Below are 13,971 nucleotides of genomic sequence, written 5' to 3' on the forward strand. Positions count from 1 at the left end.
GCCCCGGCGGAAGCGGCCCCGCCCCGGCGGAAGCCGGAAGCGGAAAGGCCGCGGCGGGGCGGGGAACGGACCGGACCGGGCCTGGAGCGAGCGGGCCGGGCCGGCGGCGGGCGGATACCATGGGGCGCGGCGGCGGCACCTTCGAGCGGCTCCTCGGTACCGGCGCGGCTCCCTCGGCGGGACGGGAAGGGAAGGGAAGCGGGTCGGGGTCCGCAGCGCTCGGCCCCGGGAGCGGGCGGCCCCGGGGCACGGCCGGGCCGGGCCGGGCCAGGTGGCGGTGTCGCAGCCCGGTGCCGCCCGGGAGGTCACCGAGCGCTGGGGTGCCTGTACCGGGAGGGTCGGTGCTGTCCCGGCGCCATCGGGGTTTGTTTACCCCGGGCCTCGGGGCAACGCCACGCCCGCAGCCTCCGGGAGCGGCGGTGGCGGAGCGGAGCCGCGGGAGCGGCGCGGCTCACGGCGGCACCGGGTTTGTTCACTGCAGATAAGGCCACGAGCCAGCTCCTGCTGGAGACAGACTGGGAATCCATCCTGCAGATCTGCGACATGATCCGCCAGGGCGACACGCAGTAAGTGCTGCGGGCACGGCTCTGCCGGCTGCGCGGGGAAGCACAGACACCCTGCCAGGGTCTCGGACCTGTAACACGCATCTCATCATACCCTTCTGTGAGAGCATCGCTGGGGCTGTACGGCACACCCTGATGTGCTTCCCAGAGCCTGGCAGCTGTACATTACCCCTGGCCTGAAATCCTCAGGGAAACTCAAGCTGGAGTGTGTGCTTATTCCTTGCCAGTTTCACTCAGTGAATCACGCACCCCTGAGCTCGCTGTGCCCTTTGTGGCACGGTGGGGATTGGTGGCTGTCAGCAGCAGGTGGGATCTCCCTGAGAACGTGTCCCCTCTTCCCCTGCCCAGGGCGAAATACGCCGTCAACGCCATCAAGAAGAAGGTGAATGACAAGAATCCCCACGTGGCCCTGTACGCGCTGGAGGTAACTGCACCTGGCTGGGAGCAGGCAGGGGCTTCCTGCCACTGCCTTCAGGCTGCACAGCTCCCTGCAGCCCAGCGTGGAGCTAGCCTCTTCCTGGCTCTGGCACTGAGGTTTTGGGGTGATCAGGCCAGGGCCTTCATGCTTTAGCTCCGTCTTGGCTTTGGAAGAGGCAGAGCTGAGGCTTGGGCTGCTCCCCCTGGGGTTGGTTCCACGGAGCAGAAGGCCCCCAGCCCCCAGGGAGGCGAAGGGCAGCTGGCTCCCAGGGCAGGGAGTGGATTGGCATGGCCCCAGCACAGCTCACAGTTTAAATACTGCCCCCTGCTCAGCCTGCAGTGTGTGCTGGGACCCCCACAGCTTGCAGGGGAGGCAGGAAGCTGTGGGCTGATGTTGTCTTGGCCCTTGCAGGTCATGGAGTCGGTGGTTAAAAACTGTGGCCAAACAGTCCATGACGAGGTGGCCAATAAACAGACCATGGAGGAGCTGAAGGAAATACTCAAGGTAAATTGATTTATTTTACTGTCAGTTTCTTTCCTATGGAAAAACAGCAGCAATAGGAAGAAATGTACGTGTCCTCTCTTGTGTTCTCTTTGGGTAAGGAGCAGAAGGGAAACTGGAAATGCACTTCAGAAAAGAGCAGATTATCGTGTGCTGTGAAAGGATGAGTGTAGGCAGTGAGGAGGGCTTCTGGGAGGAGGAGATGTGGTGGGAGCAGAGGTTTGCCTGCGCTGTGAAATGGCAGGAGTGGGCTGTGGGGGCCTGGGCCATTCCATGGTAAATGCTCCTGGATGCAACACTTGGGTTGGAACAGCAAGGGAAAACAGATAATGGCCAGGCACCTGTACCAAGGACCTGGGCAGTGGCAAGGTGAATTCCCTCTCATGGAACAGGGTGAGACACATAGGCAGGTAAAGCAACAAAGGAAAAACCAGCTGGAGCTGCCTCTGTGTCACGGCCATGTCACTGGAGTTGTTCAGGATGTGACCATGGCTGCTGGCACTGATGAGTTGTTGTTACAAGCTGTCACCAGTCTGATGCCTGCTGGAGCTTCATGTGTCCTTGGACTGGGGAATTCCTTTAGTGAAGTGGAAATGAGAACTCCTGTCTCCAGCTCCAGCTCAGAACAGCAGTGCCCAGGCAAGAGCTCATTAGCATTGTACTTCTGTCTTCCACCAGAAATAAACAAACAGGTGACCCAGATCCTTGGAGGCCGAGCTCTGTGAGCCATGTGTCACCTTCCTGTTAGGACTGACTCAGTCTCCCTGCAGGATCTCCTTCTGAGGCAGGAGCACTGCCATAGCATGACAGCCAGGTGTGGTAGCACAGCCGCTCCAAGGGCTGAGGAGATGGAATCACATCCAGGGATTTTGTGGTTCTCTCAGTCCTTGCCTGCCTCAGGAGTTTCACAACTGCCCCATTCTCCTTCCACACTTGGAGCTTTGCTGCTTGTGAACGCTCAGTGCTGGTAAAACAGTCCACGTTCTGATGAGGTTCAGGGCTGTGACACAAATGGAATGCAGGATTTTGCCAAATGTCCTAGAAGTTGGAGCTCCAAGAATTGTCAGTAAGTGATGCTGTGTGGGCTGAGGTCTTGGCTAAAATCAGAGCTCGACAGTGCTGCTGTGCTTCCTGGGGATTTCTGGAAGAGCCAGTCATGTGGATGTGATCACTTGGGCAGCTGATGACACGGCAGCCCTGAGGCTGGCTGAGGTCAGAACAGGCTTGCCAACTTTCCTCCAGTTCCCCGAAGCGTGGTGCGGTTGCCCTGCCTCCAAAGGGCAGCCGTGCCAGCTGTCCTCACTTTGTCACACCCTGAGATGGCTCTGAGTTCTCCTGGAGCGGCGGTGCTGGCAGCCTGCAGCACCCCCGGCGCTGTCAGGGGCGGGCAGGGTGGGTTGTGCTGTCCTGGCCAGCTGGGGCTCCCACCGAGTTCTGAGTGTGGGATGGGGGGCTCTGGTGAGGGGGTGCTGGCACTTGCTCTGAGCATCAAGGCCACAGCTCCGTTCAGTCCGTGCTGCACAAGGACATTGTGTTCTTTGTGCTGCAGGGGACAGTGGGGCAGCTGAAGGGGCTGTTTGTGCTGTGCATTGTCCTTGCTGCAGGTTTCTGACAGCTCTTACCTCTCCTGAGGACTCTAAAGTCTCTCTTTCCTGAGTGGTATTTCTGGCTTCTCCTTAGGGATTTCACGCCATCCTTTGGGTTTCAGGGGCATTTTCTGAGAGGTTTTTTCTCCTCCCTTCCTGTGCAGAGGCAAGTGGAGACAAGTGTCCGCAGTAAGATCCTGTACCTCATCCAGGCCTGGGCTCACGCCTTCCGCAACGAGCCCAAGTACAAGGTGGTGCAGGACACCTACCAGATCATGAAGGTTGAAGGTGAGGACTGTGGCCACAGGTGAGGGGGCACCTGGTCAAGCAGCTCTGCCCTGCAGGAGCCTTGGCACTTCAGTGCCTGGTGTGAGCAAAATCTGGACTTTCAACACTGAGCTCTTCCTTGGTTCCCAATACCCAACAAACCCTTCAGGGTGACCAAACCTTGCTGCAGACATGGCACAGTGCAATGGACCAGGGCAGCCTTGCTCTAGGCCTCCAGCCCAGCCTTCAGGGCTGGCAGGGAGACCTGAAAAGCAGGAGCTGCAACTGTTCTTGGGGAGACTGGCAGCAAGTCATCGTGTCCTCTGGGAGGGATTTGCTGTGGGGCAGTTCCTTCCTCACAGGCTTTTGTTCCTGCTCCCAACATGGTCCCACTTGCTGACACTATTGGTGTGGCATTTTCCCTTCTGTCCAGGACAGCAGTGTTCACTTCTGGGGCAGGGACATGCTGCTGCCTCTGCTTCCTTCTGTGCCCCAGAAACTCTGCAGGCAGTGGCACAAGCTGGGAGGGCCAGTCCAGCATCCTGAGCTGGTGTTGCCAAGCTCTGGCCCTTGAAGGGCTGAAACTCACAGCCCTGCCTGCCCATCCAGTGTGCTTTTTATCCCCCTCGGTTCAAAGTACTGAGAAATAAATAAGCCTTATCCAGAGGCCTGTGATGTCCCTTGTGGGTGTGTAAGGGAAACAGTTGGGGACTGTCCTCAGAGCATGGCTGAGGGGAGCCTGCTCCTGGTGTGTCACAGGGGGGTGCTGGTCAAGACAAGAGGTGGTGCTGAGCTGGCACCTGTAGCACGAGCTTGCAGGCACGTGGCCTCCCTGTGCCAGAGGATTCCTCTCACAACGAGCTCCCTTTTCTCTCCATTCTCCTCCTGCAGGGCACGTCTTCCCGGAGTTCAAGGAGAGCGACGCCATGTTCGCTGCAGAGAGGGTGAGCTCTGTGGTGGGGGAGCAGCTGTGGGACAGACATCCCATCCCTTTCCCATCCCCTTCTGCAAACCTGCAGGGCTCACATTCCTCCATTTTGTGCGGATTGGAGACCTCACTGGGACAACTGGCCAGGACAGGGAGTCAGAGCCATCATTCCTCCTGCTCACTGGCCCTGCAGCAGCTTGGCAGGCTGGACATGGCAGCAGGGCATTGCTGAAGTGATTGCTGTGCAGACAGTTTCCTAGTAAATTTTGTACTGGCTGGGAAAACATCACAGTCTCTGAGGAGCACAAGAGGACATAACTGAGGATTAATATTTCCTGTTGAGCTGAAGATAGCCCCAGTCTCCCCACGAGACAGGAGAGAGCCCTGTTGCCATCAGAGCTCCTGAAAGGGCCGGTGCTGATGCACTCCTCCCTCCTGACTCCATTTCCCTTGCCCCTGCAGGCTCCAGACTGGGTGGATGCAGAGGAGTGCCACAGGTGCCGAGTGCAGTTTGGCGTCGTGACGCGCAAGGTGGGTGCTGCTCCTGGGCTCCCTGCTCTGCGCAGCCCTTGGTGCTTGCAGGACTCCCTGCAGGACTTGCTGTGTGAAGTGTGCTGGGTCAGGCCGCATTTGCTGGCTGCTGGCAGAGAAATGAGTGTCTGAGTGATGCTGGCTAAGGGAGAAGGAATGTCTTGCCACTACACTCACGTCTCCCGCCCTTCACAGCACCACTGCCGGGCCTGCGGGCAGATCTTCTGTGGAAAATGCTCCTCCAAGTATTCCACCATCCCCAAGTTTGGGATTGAGAAGGAAGTGAGAGTCTGTGAGCCCTGCTACGAGCATCTCAACAAGTCAGTACCCTTTGTGGTGGGTTTCTTTGCCTGGGACACCTGGGACATTGAGGAGGGAAGCGCGGTGTGGAACTAGCTCCCTGCAGAGCACAAGGGGGGCTTCCCTGGCTGTGCAGGCTGGGCTGGGCCCTCTTCCTGGGAGTGGGCTTTGCTGCTGGAACATAGTGCAGAGCTGGGCTCTGGTGCAGAGAAGGGAGCTTTCAGTCCATAATCTCTCTTGTGACTACAGGAAAACTGAGGGTAAAGCTGCTGCCACCTCCGAACTGCCCCCTGAGTACCTGACCAGCCCCCTCTCTCAGCAGTCTCAGGTGAGCAGCTGCCCCATAGGTGATCTGGTGATCCTGACCTGTTTGTTGATCCCATTACTGACCACCTCCTTACCTTTCCACTTGCAGCTGCCTCCAAAGCGTGATGAGACAGCTCTGCAGGAGGAAGAGGAGCTCCAGCTGGCTATTGCCTTGTCTCAGTCAGAGGCTGAGGAGAAAGAGAGAATGGTTTGTTGGCTCCTGGGGTCCGGAAGGGGTTGATGCTTTTCAGCCCAGCTGTGCTGGGCCATAACGGAGCTCTGGACATGTCCTGGTGTGAGCAAGGCTCAAAGCCTGTGGAGTGGGAGGATGAAAGCAGGGCCTGTCACGGGCTGTGTTGTGGTTGGTTTGGAGCAGCCTGGGTTCTCTCTGAGTTGGCAATTTTCTCTTTTGCAGAGGCAGAAAACAACCTACTCCATGTATCCCAAGGCTGAGCCCACTCCTGTCACGTCCTCGGCTCCCCCAGTCAGCACACTCTACTCCCCACCCGTGGTATGTCCCTGGCAGCTCCTGCACGTGAAGTGGCTGCACACAGGCCCCTTCCCGAGCTCCTGCACGTGAAGTCCTGGACACAGGCCCCTTCCTGAGCCCAAGTCTGCCCCAATTGTGTCCAGTTTAATCCCCATACTGAGGGAAAATATTTGTCCCGTTCAACCCCTTGCTTGTTCACTCTGTTTTGAGCAAGAAGGTGTGTTCTAAGCCAGGACTGAGGTGCCTCCACTGCCTCCCAGCTTGTGTCCCCTTTGAGGCTCAGCACTGGTGGTCATACATGGCCAGCTCTGAGCTGAACACCTGTGTGAGACCTGGGGATCTCTGGTTTTGCTGAACTGCCTTTCTCCATTTGTCTCTTTCCAGAATTCCTCTGCTCCCTTGGCCGAGGACATTGACCCAGAGGTAAGGATCCTGGCCCTGCTAGTGTGCAGCACAGGCTCGCTCCTGCAAGGCAGTGATACTCATCTTCCTTCTCTCCCTGGCAGCTGGCTCGGTACCTGAACCGCAACTACTGGGAGAAGAAGCAGGAGGAGGTTCGCAAGAGCCCCACGCCGTCAGCACCCCTGTCCCTGACAGAGCCTGCTGTGCAGCCTGGGGACGCCCACCCTGCCCCTCTTGGGGTGGTTGAGGTAAGGGGGGGCCTGGGCCTGCGTCTGGCACCCACCGAGGGGCAAGAAGCACCCGACTCTTGGGCTCTGCTGGCTCTTGGCACTGGGAGGTCACAGCTGACTGGCTGCCCCATGCTTCCTTCCAGCAGCAGTACCAGAACGGTGAGTCCGAGGAGAACCACGAGCAATTCCTGAAGGCACTGCAGAACGCGGTCACCACGTTCGTCAACCGCATGAAGAGCAACCACATGCGAGGCCGCAGCATCACCAACGACTCTGCCGTGTTGTCCCTCTTCCAGTCCATCAACAACATGCACCCGCAGCTGCTGGAGCTGCTCAACCAGCTGGACGAGCGGAGGCGTGCGTGGGAGCTGGGGGAGCTGCGGGCGTGGGCGCGGGTGGGCGGCAGCCGGGGCTTCCCCAGTGTCGGGGCTCAGCGCTCCCGTGGCACAGGCTCACCGGAGAGGGGCTGCTCTGCAGTCCCATGTTCCTGAGGCTGTCCCTTCCCTCCCCAGTGTACTATGAGGGCCTGCAGGACAAGCTGGCCCAGATCCGGGACGCGCGCGGGGCCCTGAACGCGCTGCGCGAGGAGCACCAGGAGAAGCTGCGCCGTGCCGCGGAGGAGGCAGAGCGCCAGCGCCAGATCCAGCTGGCACAGAAGCTGGAGATCATGAGGCAGAAGAAGCAGGTGAGGCAGGGGAGCACGTCCAGGGCATTGCAGGGCAGCCCAGGGCGGGCAGGGATGGTGCCCTGCCGGCAGGGGTGTGTGGTGTGGTGCCTCTCACCACCCAGCCCTGTTCCCACAGGAGTACCTGGAGATGCAGCGTCAGCTGGCCATCCAGAGGCTGCAGGAGCAGGAGAAGGAGAGGCAGCTGCGCCTGGAGCAGCAGAAGCAGACTATCCAGATGAGAGCCCAGATGCCAGCTTTCTCCCTGCCTTATGCTCAGGTACAGCTGCTGGGCAGGGCTCCCCCTGCCAGGTTCCAGGTACTGCGGCTTTAACCTGGCTTTCCTTCTCCCACCAGCTCCAGGCCATGCCCGCAGCCAGCGGGGTGATCTACCAGCCCTCTGGGCCCACCAGCTTCCCTGGCACGTTCAGCCCAGCTGGCTCTGTGGAGGGCTCTCCCATGCACAGCGTGTACATGAACCAGGCTGCACAAGGGGGAACCGGGCCCTACGCTGCCATGCCCGGCACTGGTACGTTGGGCAGCTCAGCCTCTGGGGGTAGGGGAGAGCCCGGGGTGGTTTCTCCAACCTCTGCTCTCTCCCCCCAGATCCCAGCATGGTGAATGCCTACATGTACCAGGCGGGTGCCAGCAGCGGGCAGGGGCCTCAGCAGGGGCCGGCGGTGCCCACCACCACCCCTGCATATTCGTCCTACCAGCCCACACCCACGCAGGGCTACCAGGCAAGTGAGGCAGCGTGGCCTGCAGCCAGCTGGGACAGGGACTGGGGGGTTTGGTGGGGCTGGGCAACGTACCCAAACTCAGCAACGAGATCTCGGAGCAGGAGGGAGGACGGGCTGGTTGGTTCCAGATCTCCACATCTGCTGCTCTTGTTGTGGAAGTGGGCTGGAGTGAGATCCAGTTCTGGGCTCAAGGGCCTTGTCCGGAGAAGTGAGCCATTGTTTGTGCCACCTCTCACCAGCCTCTCCCCACAGACTGCAGCTTCACAGTCGCAGAGCATCCCAGCCATCTCCCAGGCACCCCAGTCGGGCACCATGGGCTACATGGGCAGCCAGTCTGTCTCCATGGGCTACCAGCCCTACAGCATGCAGGTGAGCACTCCCTGCTTGGGCGTGGGGGGACAGGGCATGGCTGGGCTCCAGCCCATGGACCCATCCTGGGGGCAGTCACCCACCACTGCCCTGTGGGTGCTGCATGGACCCCAGCCCCTCTGACAGCCACCCCCTCGTTCCCATAGGGTCTTATGTCTGCCCTGCCGGGCCAGGACACAGCTCTGAGCAGCCTGCCAGCCCAGCAGTCCTACCTGCCCGGGCAGCAGCCCCTCTACCAACAGGTGAGTGCCACCAGCCCTGGGGGTCAGGACACAGTGGGGCACGTGTGCTAACGAAGGCACACACTGACAAAGGTGTTTCCTCTGCTGCAGGTGGCCCCAGCTGGGGGGCCCCCCCAGCAGCAGCCCCCGGCAGCGCCTGCCCCCGGGCAGCAGCCCCCGGGCAGCGGGGAGGCCCAGCTCATCTCGTTTGACTGATGGCAGACGCGGGGCTCCGGTGTAACACTACTCTTCATCTGAAATCACTCTGTACTTCGACTACTCGCGCTGCCCCCCGGCCCCGTGCCCCAGGGGCGGTGGGGCCCGAGGCTCCTGCTGCCGGCTTTGGGGACCAAGGGGCGGGGGGCAGCCCCACGCCCTGCGGCTGGGGCAGCAGCCCTGGCTCACCCACCCGCCCTCGGCAGCGGCGGCCCCGGGGCCGGGCGGGAGCTCGGCCTGCCCTGTCCTTGTCCCGGGCCTGTGGCACGGGCCCCTGCCCAGCGCCGGTGCCAGCCCTGCCCCATTTGTCCCGGGCCTGTGGCGCGGGCCCGAGGGTGCAGCCTCCAGCCCTGCCCGGCCCCAGTGCCAGCCCTGCCCCGTCTGTCCCGGCGCTGTGGCACGGGCCCCTGCCCGGCCCCGGTGCCAGCCTGCCTCTGTCCTTGTCCCGGGGCTGGGGCACGGCCCCAGGGGCGCAGCCTCCAGCCCTGCCCCGTCCCTGCCGCGCCCCGCTCCCTCACGGCCCCGGCCCCGCGCTGGCCCGGCCTGTCCCGTCCCGCCCATCCCGGCGGAGACCGAGTGCTACCGGTGACAATAAAGTGTTGGAACGAACCGCGGCTCCTGTGCTGGGCATCCCCCCGCGAACGAACGGGGCAGTGTTTGCCGCGGGCTGGCAGCAGCTCCGGGGGCAGCAGCTCCCGTCACACCTCACCCGCAGCACCGGCCAGCTGCAGGTCAAACTGAGCTCTGGCCACTGAAATTTCCTCCCTACAATATCTGGAATGTATCTGTGCTGTAGATGCATAGTCCTAAATTATTAAGCTTCATGGAGCATTAGAATGTGTTACTGCACTTAGTGAAAGTCAAAAAGGTAAAATGACAAGGCTTTCTGACTATTCTTGTTGCTTTTAATTTGCATTCATTATGCTTCAGGTTTACTGTTAACCATGCTGTGCAGTGTAGAAATATAACCAGTTCTCCTTCCAAACGTTCCAGAGAGGAAGCACTTTCTGTTCCTTCAGACATGGAATTTTTTCTATCCCGTTTAGAAATGATAAATAGTAATGGATTTATCACGGCGGCCGTTGCTGTCCCATCGGCCCGCTTTGGCCTACATCTCCCATGGCGCACCGCTGCGCGGGCGCTGTGTCGCTATTGGCTGGGAGCGGCGCGCGGGGCCGCCGGGAGCGCGGGCGGGGCGGAGCGCTCGGTGTCCTCGGGCCGCCATGCTGCCCGCCGCGCTGCCCGCCGCCCGCCGGGCGCTGCTCCCGCGGCCGCCGCTGCTCCCGCCGCCGTTCCGGCCGCCGCCGCCGCGCCGCGGGGCCCCCGCCGGGCTGCGGGCGCTCGGCACCGGCCCCGCGCGGCGCTCGGAGGCGCTGGCCGGGGCGCCGCTGGACACGGCCGCCAAGGAGTACTCGCCCAAGGTGCGGCAGCTGGTGCGGGACATTGCGGGGCTGACGCTGCTGGAGGTGGCCGATCTCAACGCGCTGCTCAAGGTGGGTGCGGGACCCGGCCCCGCTCGGCCCGGCCTGACGCGGCTCGGCTCGGCCCGGCCCGGCCCGGCCCGGCCGCGTGCGCCGCCTGACCGGCCGCTGGTGCCGCCGCTCGCTCTTCCCGTAGGAGACGCTGAAGATCCCGGACGTGGGGGTGATGCCCGCGGCCGCCGCCGCCTCCCTGCTGCCCGCCCAGGCGGCTCCGCAGGTACCGGGAGGGGCGGGAGCGGGGCCGCGGGGGCCGCGGGGCGGGCTCGGCCGGGGGGCTCGGCCGCGGGGCTTCACCGCGCTCCGGCTGCTTCCAGAAGGAGGAGGAGGTGGTCCCGCTCAAGAAGGAGAAAACTCATTTCACCGTCCGGCTGACCGAGTTTAAAGCCGCTGACAAGGTGAAGCTGATCAAGGAGGTGAAGAACTTCGTGCCCGGAGTGAACCTGGTGCAGGTGAGGAGGTGCTGCCCCAGCTCTGGGGTTTTGCCCCCAGGTCCAGCAGCCTTGGCTCTCTGTTCAAAGGGGAGCCTGGATGTGTGCATTCAGAAGCACAGCCTGCCTGCGTGCATCTCAGTGCAGGGAGATGTGCGGAGCAGCATTTGGTAGCTCCTTCATCTGGCATTTTCCGTTGTCAGAACAGGGGGATAAGGAGGAGGCTCAGAGCAAAGGACTCAGAGATGTCCATGCCAGCCTCCCCTTCTCCAAACCTGAGAGCTGCCGTGCATGAGCTTTCCTGCAGAGCTCAGGAGTAGCCAGCATTTCTTGCTACAGCTGGGTTTGGCTTGCCTTTCCAAAAGTCAATGTATTTCTGAAGTTACATGAGCCTCTGTAATTCACACTTCTTGCAGTCCAGGCTTCCAGCTCTTTTCAGGGCCCTTCATTTTATAGGTGGTGACACTTCTTTCCTTGGAGGAGTCGGGCCTCAGCCCTGGGCAGTGTCTGAGCTCCGCCCTTGACCTTGGATGTGGGCTCAGCATGTTGGGTGATGAAGCTGCTACTGCTGAAGCATGTAATGTGCTGCACATCTCCAGGGTGGTGCTTTCATATCTTGGGGTCAATAGTAGCACTTGCAGTATTCCAGCTGCAGTGTTGAGTATTGCAATGTCTGCTCCTGCTGTAACCCAGGAGAGCAGAAGTGTTTGCAGATAATCTTCTGCTCCATTCTTGTTGCTGCATTACAAAGCCAGCAGAGAGTCAGTGGCACAGGTACAAGTTTGGCTGTCTTGTGGGGATAATTTCCTGACTGTCAGAAAGTTATCCTGGAAGTTGTTCATCTGTTATTGGCCCCAGGCAAACATGAAAATACCAAACCCTGTAAAGGACACAATCAACAGATAATTAACTGGAGAGCTGATGCCCAGTGAGCCTGGCTTTGCACGTGGCACCTGCTGCATGAGCTGTTGGTGGTGCCAGTTATTGCAACTAAACTCAAGTGTGATGTACCCAGGCCCAGCACGCTGGTGAAGCACGCACACAACACAAACAGCTGTGGAGGTTCTACCTGCAGGGACTCTGTTCAATGAGGAGCCAAAGCCCTTTTATTGTAAATTTTGCTGCCATCCAGTCAAGGTGTTTTTATGAGGTTTTCGGGTGGATCTGCCCATGGTCTGTAGGGCTGCTGGTGTTATGGAGGGAAGCACAGGCAGTGCGTACCTTGGGCACTGCTGGGACCCAAACATCAGTCCTGTGGCAATAACTGTGTGATGAGACAGGTGTGTGACCAGCACACTCGGGACCAGGGCTGGCTGCAGCCCAGGAAGCTCACTGGGAGCTGCCCAGCAGATGCCCACCCTGCCACCACCAGCCCTGGGCTCTGGCTGCAGTGGGAGCTGCTGCTCTGCCCCATTGCTGCTGCTGCTGCTCCTGCACGGGTTCCACGTGGCTTGGGCTCTGCTCCTCTTCCCACTGAATGCCAGGAACAGCTGCCTCTCTGGACTGGGGCTGCTTTAGAATGGAGTCACGCCTTCCTGAGCAGAGTTCAGAAATTAATAACCTGTGTTGTGTTGCCTGTGCTCATCACAGTGAGCCTGTCCAGGCTCCTGTCCAAATCCTGTCCTGGTGAGCAAAGGCATTCCTGCCCCACCAGCCCACTGCTCACACATCTGTGCCTTCCAACCCCAGCAAAAAAAGCATTTTTCTTCCACCACAGATACGGAGGCATTGAACCCAGCAGGAATTAAAGGGACAAAACCTTCCTGCCAGCACAGTGACCAGTCCAGTGGGTGCTGAACACCTGCAGTGCTGTGGCAGAGAGCTGCTGTGTGTAAGAGCAGCAGGGGCTCGTCCCCCTGGGCTCACTTCCTTCTCTATAGCAGCACTGCAGTAAATTCTTTAAATTAGCTCAGCAGTTTTGCAGCTTGCCTTAAGCATCGCAGTGCTGCTTAGTACCAGTAGTTCTGCTTTAAAAGTCCCTGAAATGTCAGAGTACTGTGTTGTCGAGTAGTCTGTGCTGGAGCTGTGTCCACTCCCTGCAGTGGTCTCCCCTCCTGCTGGCACAAGAATGTGACCCAAAACACGGTCCTGAGCAGAGCCAGCCCAGCGGATGCTGCCCAGCAGGGCACGGCAGGGGCTCTGCTGCACCCCTCTCAGGGTGGCCTGCACGCCAGCAGCACCTGTGCAAGAATTCAAGGAAAGGTTTCCCAGCAGGTGTGTCACCACTGGCAGCCAGGGTTAGCTGCCTTCTGTGGGATGCGCCGCAGTTCAAGCGCGAGTCTCGGGGTTTGTGCTGGTCACTGAGTTTCCACGGTTGGCTTAAGCAGAGGTCAGGATCATGGCTCTAAATCCAGTAATCCAGTTAGTGAAAGCCTGTTTACAAGCCTGTACTTTGTCCCTCTCGCAGGCAAAGAAGCTGGTGGAGTCCCTTCCGCAGGAGATCAAGGCCAACGCCTCCAAGGAGGAAGCAGAGAAGATCAAAGCAGCGCTGGAGGCAGCAGGAGGGACTGTTGTTCTGGACTAGGCTCGCCGTGGAGGGACTGGTGCTGCAGCTGCTGCCAGGCCGGGCTCTGGACCTTTCCGAGTGCCCAGTGGGGCACTCTCCCAGAGAATGCTGTACGGTTGGGCAGAGCTGCTGCTTCTGCCATCACCATGAACTCTACCTTATAAATACCCAAAAAAACCTGTACAATGATTCATCTTTCTCAAGTGCTGATTGTCCCCGTGCTCCCCATGTCATGGAATCAGAATGGTTTAGGGTGGAAGTGACCTTGAAAGATCATCTCATTCCAGCCCCTTGCTCTGGGCAGGAACACCTTCCACCAGGCGAGCTTGCTCCGAGCCCTGTCCAGCCTGGCCTTGAACACTTCCAGGGATGGGGCGGCCACAGCTTCTCTTCACAGCAGCCTGTGCCAGGGCCTCACCACCCTCACAGCCAAAACTTATTCCTAATATCTAATCTAAACCTACTCTGAGTTTGAAGCCGTTCCCCCTTGTCCTGTCACGACACGCTCTTGTACAAAGTCTCTCTCCATCTTTCTTGTAGGCTCCATTCAGGTACTGGAAGTGTGTGCCAGCGCATCACCCACCTCCTCGCACTGCCTCTTGCTGATGCCTCACCTCTCTGTTAGTTATTTACGAGAAGAACACACTTCCGCAGGTTGTGGAGATGCGTGCGGGGTGGGAAGGTGTATTCTGGAGCTGTGATTGTCCCTGCGCTCAGTGTGTGCACGCTGGAACGCTGCCCTGTGTACCTGTGCCTCCCGCCCCTCTTCGCTCTGGCTGATGGCTTCAGCTCCCCATTAATTAATCCCTTAATGATGGCCGGGA

General features: G+C 60.0%; 2 protein-coding genes across 2 annotated transcripts; both read left to right on the top strand.

Annotated features, from left to right (window-relative positions):
* The first annotated feature begins 58 nt into the window (after window positions 1–58).
* Window positions 59–9,341, top strand: HGS (hepatocyte growth factor-regulated tyrosine kinase substrate). The gene is made up of 21 exons (XM_054293128.1): window positions 59–156; window positions 482–566; window positions 912–987; window positions 1,393–1,485; window positions 3,233–3,356; window positions 4,227–4,279; window positions 4,726–4,794; window positions 4,990–5,114; window positions 5,344–5,422; window positions 5,510–5,608; window positions 5,816–5,911; window positions 6,275–6,313; window positions 6,397–6,540; window positions 6,666–6,879; window positions 7,035–7,207; window positions 7,326–7,466; window positions 7,544–7,715; window positions 7,793–7,926; window positions 8,179–8,295; window positions 8,442–8,537; window positions 8,628–9,341. Exons 1-21 carry the CDS (start codon window positions 120–122, stop codon window positions 8,730–8,732), a joined length of 2,271 nt encoding a protein of 756 aa, XP_054149103.1. The 5' UTR covers window positions 59–119; the 3' UTR covers window positions 8,733–9,341.
* A 614-nt stretch (window positions 9,342–9,955) lies between these two features.
* On the top strand, window positions 9,956–13,336 carry MRPL12 (mitochondrial ribosomal protein L12). Its single transcript, XM_054293119.1, has 4 exons — window positions 9,956–10,225; window positions 10,350–10,430; window positions 10,528–10,662; window positions 13,049–13,336. Exons 1-4 carry the CDS (start codon window positions 9,956–9,958, stop codon window positions 13,163–13,165), a joined length of 603 nt encoding a protein of 200 aa, XP_054149094.1. The 3' UTR covers window positions 13,166–13,336.
* Window positions 13,337–13,971: the final 635 nt, after the last annotated feature.

This window comes from Melozone crissalis, unplaced genomic scaffold (genome assembly GCF_028551555.1).
Source record: "Melozone crissalis strain CALT ecotype California unplaced genomic scaffold, PUWL_Pcris_2 ptg000129l_1, whole genome shotgun sequence".
NCBI classification, from domain to species: Eukaryota; Metazoa; Chordata; class Aves; order Passeriformes; family Passerellidae; genus Melozone; species Melozone crissalis.

Excerpts from the sequence above, each read along its gene's own strand:
- HGS (XM_054293128.1), top strand. The coding sequence starts at position 120 with ATGGGGCGCGGCGGCGGCACCTTCGAGCGGCTCCTCG. Across the intron at positions 157-481 it reads CACCTTCGAGCGGCTCCTCG|ATAAGGCCACGAGCCAGCTC; the intron begins GTACCGGCGCGG and ends TGTTCACTGCAG. Across the intron at positions 6,314-6,396 it reads CCGAGGACATTGACCCAGAG|CTGGCTCGGTACCTGAACCG; the intron begins GTAAGGATCCTG and ends TCTCCCTGGCAG.
- MRPL12 (XM_054293119.1), top strand. The coding sequence starts at position 9,956 with ATGCTGCCCGCCGCGCTGCCCGCCGCCCGCCGGGCGCTGCTCCCGCGG. Across the intron at positions 10,226-10,349 it reads ATCTCAACGCGCTGCTCAAG|GAGACGCTGAAGATCCCGGA; the intron begins GTGGGTGCGGGA and ends CTCTTCCCGTAG. Across the intron at positions 10,431-10,527 it reads CCGCCCAGGCGGCTCCGCAG|AAGGAGGAGGAGGTGGTCCC; the intron begins GTACCGGGAGGG and ends GGCTGCTTCCAG.